Source organism: Pituophis catenifer, unplaced genomic scaffold, assembly GCF_029215685.1.
Source record: "Pituophis catenifer annectens isolate HBS135680 unplaced genomic scaffold, rPitCat1.0.hap2 SCAF_4, whole genome shotgun sequence".
NCBI classification, from domain to species: domain Eukaryota; kingdom Metazoa; phylum Chordata; class Lepidosauria; order Squamata; family Colubridae; genus Pituophis; species Pituophis catenifer.
Window position 1 is genome coordinate 60182888 of NW_027256884.1, and position 14093 is coordinate 60196980.

Below are 14093 nucleotides of genomic sequence, written 5' to 3' on the forward strand. Positions count from 1 at the left end.
CTCAAATGTGTATTGTCTCCCTTCAGTATTTCTCTTATTAATTGCATAGTTCCAAATCAAAACATAACATTCTACAGTGAGCAGAAACTGTTTAAAATTTTGCAAAATACAACTTCTTAAAACTCATTTTTGCCTTTTTTCCCCTCCTCTTTCAGCAGATGGATGTACTGACTGGTCAGTGGATTACAAAAAGTATCAAGTCTTAGTGGGAGAACCTGTTCGTATAAAATGTGCACTGTTTTATGGTTATATAAGAGCAAATTACACCATAGCACAAAGTGCTGGACTCAGTTTAATGTGGTACAAGAGTTCTGGACCTGGAGATTTTGAGGAACCTATAGCTTTTGATGGAAATAGAATGAGCAAAGAGGAAGATGCTATTTGGTTTCGTCCAACACTGGCACAAGACAGTGGGCTTTATGCATGTGTCATAAGGTATGTTTTAACCTTTTTTATCAGCAAGAAGTACATAAACAATATTTATTTATTTATTTATTTATTTATTTATTTATTTATTTATTTATTTATTTATTATTCTGACGAAATCATTTTGTTGTCTAAATTATCTTGATTGCACAGTTTTTAAATAGAAACTATCTTTATGATGTTTATGTTTAATTGAAAAATAGTTTACAAATGTATTTGGTTTGCCTTCAACTATATTTATATTCTAGGAAGCATTCCTTAATGAGTTGTTTTGATTATCCTGTCTTTGAAATTTTTCTTGTTAACAAAAATGTGCATTGGTATGTTGCATATTGTAGATCTCTTAGCTGATAAGGTATGGGCCACAGTAAAATGGTTTTCAAAGTAGTTTATATATTAGAAATCCTAGTTTGCATAGAATACATGAACTTGCTTATCACAAAACTGGATTTCTGTTGTGATTGTGATATACAACTTGTGGCCTGAAAGGGTCAAAATTGATCAGTTGTATCCTTAGTGTTGACAGTGTATGCTTCATAAGTCTTTGGTGCAATTAAATCTATACATTTTCTATCTTATAAAAAGTTTATATGAAAGCTTTCATTTATGAAATCCATGATGGATGATGGAAGTCAATATTTACAAGCTCATTTTGTCACAACTATGGCAGTTGGAAGACTTCAGCTTGCAATCTAAGAGTAAATGATAAAGAACATGAATAAATGAAATGAAAGTGGTAAAAATATGTGTTGTGTGTCTGTAAAATGTAAAAGAAAGACAAAGGTTATACCAGATTTGAATAATGAGTCTTGGATATTGTGGAATGAGTTGATGAGAACATGAAGTTAAGTGAAAGTTATAAGAGCCGAGGTGGCGCAGTAGTTAGGGTGCAGTACTGCAGCTATTTCAGCTGACTGCTAATTCAGCAGATCAGCGGATCAAATCTCACCGGCTCAAGGTTGACTCAGCCTTCCATCCTTCCGAGGTAGGTATAATGAGGACCCAGATTGTTAGGGGGCAATATGCTATTTAGGATACTGTCTTTGGTGTAAGCCACCCAGAGTCCTCAGAGAGTGGGCGGCATAGAAATATGACTAATAAAATAAATAAATAAATAAAGTTTATAATTAAAAAAGGAGTGACTAAAGTGATGTTTGCAGGATATAAGAATTGGTGCCTTTTATGCTGTTGTGGGTATGTATAAAAGTATGAATTGATAGGTTGGTGACAGTTACATGTGAAAGATTAATAATGAATAGTGATAATGGAAGAACCAAGAATGATTTTATGTAAAATAAAATGTACTGAATGAATGTACTCCAGTTGGGCAAAATATATTTTCTAATAAGTGGCACAAATAAATCTTTTGAAATGAAATGAGAATATTCAGAAACGTGAGAATTAATCTTTAATACATATGCATATATTCCCAAACTAATCATCATTTTTTATAGTTTCTGCTTTTGAAATGCATATTCTTATTTATTTATTTATTTATTTATTTATTTATTTATTTATTTATTTATTTATTTATTTATTTATTTATTCAATTTATATGCCGCCCCTCTCCGAAGAACCAGGGCGGCTCACAATACACTCAAAAAATCACTATAAAAACACTTAAAAATTAAAAACATTAAAGATATTAAAACCCATTCACACCATTCATGGCTGGATCTCGTCAGATCACAAAGCAAGATCAATGACCCCAGGCCTGCCGGAAAAGCCAGGTCTTCGCTGCTTTTCGGAAGGCCAATAGGGTGGGGATGGTCCAGATCTCAGGAGGTAACTGATTCCAGAGAGCTGGGGCAGCCACAGAGAAGGCCCTCCCCCACGGGCCTGCCAGCCGGCATTGTTTAGCTGACAGGACCCGGAGGAGACCAACTCTGTGGGATGTTACCGGTTGCTGGGAGCTATGCGGTAGAAGGCGGTCTCGAAGATAACCTGGCCCTGAGCCATGTAGGACTTTAAAGGTAATAACCAACACCTTGAATTGTGACTGGAGACCAATAGGGAGCCAGTGCAGCTCGCAGAGAATTGGTGTAATATGGGTGTACCTAGGTGCACCCATGACAGCTTGCGCAGCTGAGTTCTGGACCAACTGTAGTCTCTGAACACTTTTCAAGGGTAGCCCCATGTAGAATGCATTGCAATAATTTAACTGTGAGGTGACAAGGGCATGAGTGACTGTGAGGAGAGCCTCCTGATCCAAGTAGGGTCACAATTGGTGCACCAGGCGAACCTGTGCAAAGGTCCCCCTAGCCACAGCTGTCAGATGTTGCTCTAATCTTAGCTGTGAGTCTAGGAGGACACCCAAATTGCAAGCCTGTTCTGAGGGGGACAATTTCTCCTCCCCCCAGAACCAAGGATGGACAATCAACATAGTCTTTAGGAGGCAATACCCACAGCCACTCGGTCTTTTCTGGGTTAAGTCTGAGCCTGTTGACTCCCATCCAGACCCTCACAACCTCCAGGCACCAGCACATCACATCTACTGCATCACTGAATTGATGCGGGGTAGAGATATACAGCTGGGTATCATCCGCGTATTGCTGATATCTCACCCCATGTCATCGGATGATCTCACCCAGTGGCTTCATGTAGATGTTAAATAGGAGGGGAAGGAGGACCGAGCCCTGAGGCACCCCACAAACGAGGGGCCTAGGGATCGACCTCTGTCCTTCTATCAACACCGACTGTGACCAACCAGAGAGATAGGAGGAGAACCACCATAACACAGTGCCTCCCACTCCCAGTTCCCTTAGTCGTCCCAGAATGATACCATGGTCAATGGTATCGAAAGCCGCTGAGAGGTCAAGTAGCACCAAGATGGAGGAATGACCCCCATCTTGGGCTCGCCAGAGATAATCCATCAGTGTGACCAAAGCAGTTTCTGTGCTGTAGCCAGGCCTGAAGCCAGACTGAAAGGGGTCTAGATAATCCGTTTCCTCCAATGACCGCAGGAGCTGAAGTGCCACCACGTTCTCTACAACCTTTCCCACAAAGGGTAGGTTTGAGACTAGATGAAAGTTCTTTAATTCTGCTGGATCCAGGGAAGGCTTCTTGAGGAGGGGCCTTACGACCACTTCCTTTAACGGTTTCAAGAAGGCCCCTTCCCTCAAGGATGCATTAACTAAAGCCTGGAGCCAGACTCATGTCACCTCCCTGCTGGCCAAAACCAGCCAGGAGGGGCACGGGTCCAACAAACAAGTGGAGGAACTCATTGCTCCTACAGCCTTGTCCACTTCCTCAGGAGTCACAGGCTCAAACTCATCCCACACAATAAAACTAAGACCTGCCCCTGTCATCTCGGTCGGAATTGCCCAATCGGAGTCCAAGTCCATCCTAATCTGAGCGACTTTATCCGACAGAAACTGCACAAACTCCTCAGCTCTACCCTGCAAGGGCTCCTCCACTCCCCCTACATTAAGGAGGGAGTGAGTCACCCTAAATAGGGCTGCTGGGCACGAATCAGTGGATGCAATAAGTGCAGAAAAATGTGAACCTTTTGCCAGCCGTATTGCCACTAAATAAGTCCTAATAAAGGTTCTTAAGAGTGTTCGGTCAGATTCGGAGTTATTGGTCCTCCAGCGTCGCTCTAGACGTCTCTTCTGGCGCTTCATCTCCCGGAGCTCCTCGGTAAACCAGAGAGCTTTCCTGGATCCACCACCATGGAGAGGTCACAAAGGCACAATCCGGTCCAGTGCCCCAGATGCCCCCCTATTCCAGGCAGCTGCCAGGGACTCAGCCGGACTGTGGACAAGGAAGTCAGGCAGTGGTGGGATTCAATTTTTTTAACAACTGGTTCTGTGGGCATGGCTTAGTTGGGGGTGTGGCTTGGCGGTCATGTGACTGGGTGGGTGTGGCTAGCTGGTCATGTGACTGGGTAGGTGTGGCTAGCTGGTCATGTGACTGGGTGGGCGTGGCTATGTGCATAGGGATTACTCAGAGGGCTGAAAAAAGTCATTTCTGACTGATCCTTGCATTTTTGACCGGGTCCTCGCACTTATGACCATCCTCAGATTTATGCCCATTGCGGCATTCTTAACAACCGTGTCAGTCATTTCACCACTATTTCTCTTCACCACGGTGACAAGATAGGGCGCAAAACGTAAAATATGAGGACAGTCATAAGTTCAAGGACTGGTCAAAAGTGCGAGGACCGGTCAAAAATAACTTTTTCAGCCCTCTGAGCAGTCCATATGCACATAGAGACTACTCAGAGGGCTGAAAAAAGTCATTTCTGACTGGTCCTTGCACTTTTGACCGGTCCTTGCACTTATAACCATCCTCACATTTATGCCCGTTGCGGCATTCTTAACCACCATGTCAGTCATTTCACCACTACGTCTCTTCACCACGGTGACAAGATAGGACGCAAAACATAAAATGTGAGGACAGTCGTAAGTTCAAGGACTGGTCAAAAGTGCGAGAACCGGTCAAAAATAACTTTTTCAGCCCTCTGAGTAGTCCATATGCACATAGGGACTACCCAGAGGGCTGAAAAAAGTGATTTCTGACAGGTCCTTGCACTTTTGACTGGTCATCATTTATGCCATCATTTATCTTCTAGTCCAGAGGTCTTCAAACTTGGAAACTTTAAGCCTGGCAGACTTCAACTCCCAGAATTTCCCAGCCAGCTGGTTGGAGAATTCTGGGAGTTGAAGTCCACAAGTCTTAAAGCTGCCAAGTTTGAAGACCTCTGAGCTAGGGCTTTGGGGCCAGCCTTTTGGGGAGGGGGTCCCATTCGGAGAGACCTCCTGCCTCTCAGGAAGCATCAGGCCCAGGCAGAGAAAGTTGCCAAGGTTGGAGATCTCTGGACTAGAAGACTAGAAGACCTCCAAAGGTCCCTTCCAACTCTGTAATTCACTCTGTACACACACACACACACACACACACACACACACACACACACACACACACACCCCTCTCTTCTAAAACTATACATATTCAACCTCACTTACTATATTTGGAAAAACACACCCAGAGTCCACTTTCTGCCACCCATTTAACTATAACTTCTGTACATTAGAACATTACACATGCCTTCAGATTTACTTCCCTAGCCTGCACGTGACTGTTAGAGCCAGGAGAGATCATGGATCCAGTAAAATGTGGTGAAACTCACTTAACAATGCTCTTGCTTAGCAACCAAAATTTTGGGCTCAATTCTGGTCATAAATCAAGGATGATCTCTGCCTTTCTCTGCATGGCAGCCTTGTCCTAGTAAACTCCTTCTCCTTTCTGACAATTTTCCTCACTGTTAGAGGCACCAAAATAATCCAGTAAGGTTTCCTGCTGGAGCAGGAGGTTGGACTAGATGGCCTCTAAGGTCCCTTCCAGTCCTAGATTGCTGTCCTGTTTCAAAGTGTCTTCTGAAGCCACATCTAGTGCCAGAGTTTGTGGTCCTTCCTTCCTCTTCTCTCTCTCTCTCTCTCCCCCCTTCCTTCCTCTTTCTTTCTCTTTCTTCTTTCTTTCTCTCTTTCTCTCTCACCCTTCCTCTTTCTTTGTCTCTCTCTCTCTCTCTCTCTCTCTCTCTCTTTCTTTCTTTCTTTCTTTCTTTCTTTCTTTCTTTCTTTCTTACTTACTTACTTACTTACTTACTTACTTACTTACTTACTTACTTTTTCTCTTTCTCTTTCTCTCTCTTTCTCTCTCTCTTTTCTTTTTCTCTCCCTCTTTCCTTCCTTCCTTCTTTCTCTTTCTTTCTTTGTCTCTTCCTTTGTCTCTTTTTCTATTTCTCTCTCTCTCTCTCCCTTCCTCTCTTTCCTCCTGAAATGCCAGCAAAACCCACCACTTTGCTCCTAAAGTAGTCTAGGGCAGGGGTCACCAACCTTGGCAACTTTTAATCTTGTGGACTTCAACTCCCAGAGTTCCTCAGCCAGCCTTTAATGTGTCCCGCTTCCCTCCCCAAACCTTGGGAGGCAGCATCCTCCACGCCACAAAGCCCTCGAGGTGGCTGCAGGAGGGGGGGGGGAAAAGAAAAGCCTTGGCCGCTGAAGCCTCTCGAAGGCTTTGAAGGTGTGTGTGTGTTTGGCGGCATTGAAGTGAGCCACGCGATTGGCCCCTTGCCTTCCGCTGCCACCGCCACCTCTGCCTCTTCCTTCTCTCTGCCAGCAGAAGTCGGAGAGGAAAAGGCAGTTGCTTTGCTGAGCATTTCTCCGCATTTCCAGTGAGGGCGGCTGACTTGGGATGAAATGCGGAGAAACGCTCGGCGAAGCAACTGCCTTTTCCTCTCCGACTTCTGTTGGCAGAGAGAAGGAAGAGGCAGAGGTGACGGTGGCAGCGGAAGGCAAGGGGCCGATCACAGCTGGCATGGTTACCCAGCGGGCTCCCTTCATGCGACTCACTTCAGTGCTGCCAAACACACACATACCTTCAAAGCTTTTGAGAGGCTTCAGAAGCCAAGGTTTTTTTTTTTCCCCTGCAGCTGCTTTGAGGGCTTTGCGGCTTGGAGGACGCCGCCTCCCAAGGTTTGGGGAGAGAAGCAGGGCATGTTAAAGAAAGGTAAAAGGGAATCGGGGTGGGGGTGGATGGCAAGCTGGCCATGGGGACGCCGAAAGGCAGCGTGGAAGGCAGGCAAGCATGGCAGGGCTTCGGGGAAGTAAGTAAGCTACTAGCTCTCTTCCCCACAGCTGGGTGGCCCTGCCATGCTTGCCTGCCTTCCCGGCAGTCCCTATGGCCAGGCCCACTTGCCTGCCTTTGCAAGCTGGTCTCAGGGACACTGGGAAGGCCATGTGGAAGGCAGAGATGCATGGCAGGGCTATGGGCTGCGGGGAAGGGAGTAGGGGAGGCAGGCTGGGATGGTGGGGGCGGGGGGGGCAGGGGCAGCTAGGTAGGCTGCGACTCGCAGGCTTACCTGGCAGGCACAGTACTTCAGGCAGGCAAGCTGCAAGCGAGGATCCACACAGTATAAGTGAGGAGTGACTGGGTGGAGGAGGGCGGGGCGAGCAAGCGTGAAGCGGCTGGGGCAAGTGAGCATACCAGTTCAGGGGTGTGGCCAGCCAGCAATTACTAATGGTTCTCTGAACCAGCCCAAATTACCGCTACCGGTCCTTGCGAACCGGGGAAAACCAGTAGCAACCCACCACTGCTGCAAGGCCAATAAATTACAAAAAAAACACCCAACTGTTTGTAAAATTACTGGCTCGCCTGCCCCTCACCCCGCCCCGCCCCCACTATTTATTGGCACTTAATCGGTTCCACCTCCCTGCGATGGAGGAGTAGTGTCCTGAAGTCCAACCTCAGCAGGAAATGATCTGACCACGACAAGGAAGAAGCATCTATACCCCTTAATTCCAGATCATATCTCCACTGCCCCGAGAGAAACACCAGGTCAAGTGTGTGTCCCCCCCATGAGTCGGACCCTGAACTATTTGGGTCAGGTCCATGGTTGTCATGGAAGCCATGAACTCCTGAGCTGCATCTGAGGATTCGCCAAGTAACAGCAAATTGAAGTCCCCCAGTACCATAAGCCTGGGGAACTCCACCACCAGCCCAACTACTGCCTCTAGCAGCACAGGCAGGGCTGATGTAATGCAGCTGGGAGGCAGGTATGTCAGCAACAAGCCCAACTGAACCCCTGAGTCCAACCTCAAGAGGAGAGACTCACACCCAACAATCTCAGGGGCAGAGATCCTGCAAGGGCAAAGACTCTTCCAGACAATAGCTGCCACTCCTCCACCCCTTCCCTGGAGTTGCGGCTGATGCAATATCTGGAACCCATCTGGGCACATCTCTGAGAGAGCACACACCCCTCCTGGCCCAGCCAGGTCTCAGTTGTGCATGCCAGGTCAGCCCCCTCCTCCAGGATTAAGTCCCGAATGAGGGGGGTCTTGTTAACAACAGACCTGGCATTAAACAGCAGCAGCCTGAGGCCAGGGTCCTGACATCCCGAGTCACCAGGTATACGAGGCGAGCCCAGTAAACCAGAACCAGAAGGGCCGGAACAAGTAATCGCTTTGAGAGAGCAAGTCCTAGTTCCCCGAGAGCAGCCTACACCTCGGCTCCTGCCGTATCTACCTCTCCCAGTCATAATCGCAACACTCCAGCTCTCCAACACCCCAGAGATCCCCCTCCCCCACCTCAATGGCCCTCCTCCTCCCCGGCAGCAAGGCACCCCACTCATACCGAGCTGAGGGTCATATCTGAGCCCCCATCTGCTTCTGTTTGCACACTCAGCAGAGGGGGCTCCATTCCTTGCTCCCTGGCTCCCTCATTCTCCCCAAATTCACCCACTCCAAACCCATTCTTTCCATCCCATCCATCCCAACACCCTCTCACATACACACATGCACATCCCCCCCAAGATAAAATTAATTATTGTCATGTGTGCGTTACCAACAAGACAGAAGAGGATATAAACCGGGAATATTATACTCCACACCTCCTTTGCCACAGGGCCAAAAACAAGCAGAGGAAGGGGGATAATTATGTTGATCATTCAGTTTTTCTTTTAATTGTCTGCCCTGCTCAGAGTTACAAGCAAGCAAGGTGAGGGGCTGTATAAAGTCAATAAGCAAGCTTTTCTGAAACAAAGAATTAAATTCCAACGTTGGAGCTCGGCAGGAAGAAGCTTGGCCAGACGCGGCCCCGATCCGGCCCAGCGGCGGCTCCTCCTTCCTCCTTTCGCAAGGCCAGACGTGGGTCCTCTCCAACACGGTGCTGCTCGGTCTTTTGCCCGGTGGGGGGGGGGCGGCATTTGAGGTTTTACGTTGTGATGACAAGAGCAGCAACACTAATTATTTATCCAACCTTCAGGTAGCAAACCAGCCTCCCTCTGTCAGGTAACCAGGTGCCTCCTAGATAAACAGGGACTGGGGAAGCCCTTGCAATGTCACTATGAGGAACATTCTTGACCTCTGTGAGATAACATTACTCGACTTCCCTTGTTGTTGGACTAGCTGGGTAGAATCTTGAAAGGCCAGGCGTTTTCCCCAAGATTGGCTGATTTCAAATCAGAAATCTGACTTTGCTGCTAGGTTTTGGTTGATTTTAATGTTCGTCATGTTAGTATAATTTTAATCTGACTGTTGCACTGCTACAGAACTGTAAAGTCCACAATCTCAATGCAGAACTCTTTGTTCCTGTAGTGGTCAGGCTGATTTTTCATCCATGGTAAGTAATCAGTTCTAGATCTGTCTGTCAATTCCCAGACATAGTTCCAAGGAGTCTGAGCTTTATTCAGTCTGTTCCCTCAACAGTTCCATATCAGGTTTTCAGCTAACCCCCGGCTGCAAGCTTAGCACAGAAATTGGCTCGGAACCAAATAGATAACCAAAAGCCAAACAAACTTACAGCCAAACCAAAACAGTCTCGAAAATAAAGGGGTTTTTTTTTTTGCCTGGATAGGTTCCAAAAACAAACAGCTCAAAATCCCCTCTGAGGTTAGGGTCTCCACTGAGGTTTGTCAACAACTCCGGTAATCCGAATTTCAGGCCTTGCAAGGAGAAGTCACAGGAATAATCTAAGCCAGGAATGCAGGGGCCTTGGGTTGTAGTGTTGTAGAAAGAGAAAACTGAACAACATTCCTGGGTCAGCCAGAGACAGTTTTATTGCGCAGTTTCAGAACCAGATTTGTATCTGCAATTCTGAACAAAGGAAGAGTTCTGATACAACTGCTTTTATACATATCCAAGACAAAGGATTTTGCACAGCATAGTGGATATATATGGTTAACAGCATATATGGTTAACATACATTTGTTACATGATAATTGACACTTTTTAATTACTAAATTCCTACATTAATTTATAGTACATGAGATAATCTTAGCTAAACATCCTCCTCTTCTGTAATCACTGATGCATAGATTCATGGCTGGCCTTGGATTAATAAGTAACTTTTTGTTTCTTATGGATGTCCTTGCATCCTTGACAGATAGGCCCCTCAGAAGATATATATTACCAAGGATGGAATTTAGCTGACCTAGTGTACTTTCTAAACAAGCACTTTTCTTTCTTATAATAATGTGAATAAAAGAGGGTCCTCCAGTATTCATATAGCTGACCCTATACCATTCACATTATTCACATTATTATATTATTCACATTATTCACTTTATTCCCCCCCTTTGGAAGTTTTTCCATGCAGAAACTTCCACTACTCCCTACATATTCAATTCTCTTGTAGATAACATTCTATTCCTTCTTAATAAACAAAGCAAACATATAATATCTAGCAAAATATGACTAATCTAGGCAAAGGATAGGTATTTCTTGATCTTCACTCCCTTAATCCTTGGAGGTACTCTCTCCATTCTTTCCCAGGTTCAATTTCTACATATGTGTCTGCATCAGAGTCTTTATTTTCATCAAGGGAATTAGGGCTGACCTGATGATCAATGAGGCGCTCCATCAAAACTAACTCCTTTTCAGATTGCATTTCCTTCACCGCTCTCTTTGATAGCTGCCAGAGCAGAGGAATTACACAAGGAATAAAAGCTAGGCCTGCTACAGCACATATCAACAAGAATAACATTTGTTTTATCCAGCCGGATCCAGGCAACCAAGAAAACTACATGTCAGTTGTTTGTAACCTCTGACTTATCTTGGAAGCCCTATTCTGCAAATCCTTGGCAACTTCCCTGACCATGCCTGATTTATTCATATAGAAACAACAATCTTCTCCCAGAAATACACACAAACCACCTTTCTCTGCTGTTAGGAGGTCTATGCCACATCGATTTTGTAGGACCACTGCTGCCAAAGAATCTATCTGGTCTTGGACTTCTACCAAAGTCCCAGCAATTTGGTTCAGGCTCTCTTGAAGCTCTTCTGTCAATTGCTGAAACTGTATTATGGAGTGGGTTATTCCACCTATACCTGTTCCAACTGCAGTTCCTATTCCCATGATTACTAATAGTGGGACTAGGACTGGCACCCGTTTCTGAATATGTCTCATGAGAGGAACAGGGATAGTATGTTCTCCACTGACAACACCTATTTTAGGAAAAAGGTGTACTAATGTGCATGTCCCTGTCCAGTTTGTTGGTAAACACAAATACGCATCCTTTCCACACAAGAAGAAAACTCCATTTTCTCCTAGACATACACCTATATTTATGGAAAAGGCATGAGCTCGGTGGTTCTTTTCATTAGTCCAGATCCCCAAAGTCCCTGCCACAAACATTCCAGTCAGTGGCTGTAATGGGACTTCTAGTGAAGGGTCCTTTTGCTTATCTCTGAGAGTTGGGCCTTCAAGAAGATAATGGCAGGTTACATTTCGAGGGGGAAAGAGAGCACATGAACCTGATTTGGACTTTAAGGTGAACCAAAAGGGAAACCGTGTTGGCTGAAATGGCCTCGGACATTTTTCCAAATATATATTCCATCCTCCCCACCTTCCCTTTTTAATGGTCATATTTGGTGGTATTGAGAAAGTGACCTTTTGTTGAAATAAGTGGCGGGCAGAAGGAGAAATACTTCTGGTTAATTTGACATCCATAAGGTTCATTCTAGGGCCAAAGTATATTTCTGACAGACATTGTTCTTCCGTCAGGGACCCTACAGGAATACCAGATGTTTGATGTCTCTTTACACACAGAAAGGGTGTTCCTATGATTTCTACACCAGTGGCTATAAGGCCAGCTATTGGAAGGCAGCTTATTCCCAGTCTTTTGAATGCATCATAAAAATCTCCTTGCAACTTTGATGTTGCTGCTTTGTTTTTAATATCCTTTTTAAGGACTAGGGTAGCTTTTGTCCTTTCCCAGAGATCTTGCTCAACTGGGACAGCATGATAAGATGAAGGACTAGCAGACAAACACAACCAGCAGTTTTGACCCAAGGTAGAATCAGACTGATTAACGAGGCTTTGACCTAATTCCAGTATCCTTGACATGTAATTCCCTTTTTTCAATTGTTGCAGGGGTCCGTTCTCTCTTTGTTCTTGTATTCCCCCCTTTACCGGGATTGTCAATTGTTTGACATTAGGTCTTGGAGTTGGCTCAGGTCTAAAGTAATGACCCCACCTACTGATGATACGTCATTGGCGGGAGCAGACTTGACCTAAAGTGTCTTTACTTAGTGTCCTGATGCTGGTCGGTTTCCCGGGGTCCTCAATATTTCTGGATCCTTCCTCCTGGACAAGGGGGATTTCTCAGGCAGTCTCACAACAGTGGAAACTATTGTTCGAGAGATTATCACTTAATAGACCCTCTGCTAAGAACATCCAAAGCCATAAAAAAAACATAATCACTTCCTTTCAACACACACAGTACTTAATATCACAACACCCTTAGTTTACAAACTCACTACGGCAGGAAGAGGGTTAGGGGTATATGTAACTTGGGAAAGAGCAGTATCAACCTCAATCCTAGGTGTCCCACCGAACCGGTCCTTATATATATATAATACAATTCCAATAGTAGGGCTAGGATAGCAACTGCCCAGAGTCCTCACCCCCAACCTTCCTCAAGCATTAGTATCTTTAAGAATTTTCTTACTAGTTTCTGTCACAGTTAATGGGTTTTACAGTATAAATTACAGTTATGGAATGTTGTCTTCCCCCAGTCCGAGCTTCGGCCGTGTGCTGGGAACCAGCTTCTGGGGTGGTTCGGCAAGGCTGATGATCACCACCGTGCGTTGAGAATCCATTGCCGGTAGGACTCAGCAGGGTGTATTCTTCTTGAACTTCAGCACCAATGGCTTGTCAGTTTTTATCACCTGGTATGTAACTGGATCATTCTGGTCTGCGGGCTTCAGTCTCGTCCAATGGACCCAAGATCTTCCTTCTAAAGTCTTAACTGCAAAAGGTGAACACATCACAACAGTATATGGTCCTTTCCATCTAGGTTTTAAGGGCTCATTTTTCCAATGTTTTATCCATACTCTATCACCTGGCTTGTAGTTGTGACCTGCAGTCATAATAGGAGGAGGTCTACATTCTTGCATATATTGCCTCAGTTGATTGACATGATTGTTGTGCTGTTGTAGCTGTAAAAATAATTTCCTTGCTTCCACACACCCCTTTTGAACTAGGTCTGGCCAGCCTTGAAAGTGGTGCTTAAACAAAGTAGGGGGCCTACCATACAGGAGTTCAAAAGGAGACAGCTGGTATTTAGTTCGTGGGGCTGTTCTAAAAATGTACAAGGCCATGGGGAAAACTAGAAGCCATGGCAAGTGGGTTTCTAAGCATAGTTTGGTAATAATTACTTTTAATGATCTATTAGCTCTTTCAATTTTTTTTTGCGGATTGGGGCCAAAAAGCACAATGATATCTCCATTTCAGGCCTGCTGCTTCAGCTAGATGGCGATTTATACGTTGCACAAATTCGGGGCCATTGTCTGAACTGATGGTAGATGAACATCCAAATCTAAGGATTATTTCCTTTAAAAGAAAGCGTGCCACTTGTATAGCTAATTTATTTCAGGTAGGGTAGGCCTCGATCCATCCTGAGTAAGTGTCAATGAAAATGAGCAGAGCTTTATAACCATTGCATTTGGGCATGTCAGTAAAGTCCACAACTAAGTAGTCCATGGGCAAGTAGGAAATGGGCTGCTGTCCTGGTGGTAAACGCGGTCCTTGCTTAGCATTCACTTGCGTGCACGTAGGACATTGGGAAGTTACTTTGGCAATGAGGCTCTGCAAGTTAGGTATGTAGAATGTTGCTTGCAACTGTTGGGCTAAAGCAGTCTTGCCAATATGTGAGGTCAGATGTGCCTCTG

At 45.1% G+C, this 14093-nt stretch overlaps 1 protein-coding gene across 1 annotated transcript in view; it reads left to right on the forward strand.

The window, feature by feature from the left end:
- Nucleotides 1-280: 280 nt before the first annotated feature.
- Nucleotides 281-14093, forward strand: part of IL1RAPL1 (interleukin 1 receptor accessory protein like 1) — a 924197-nt gene continuing 910384 nt past the window's right edge. The window contains exon 1 of the mRNA XM_070944181.1: nt 281-435. Coding sequence (XP_070800282.1) covers nt 296-435 — 140 coding nt within the window. The 5' untranslated portion in view covers nt 281-295. The remainder of the gene's footprint in view (nt 436-14093) is intronic.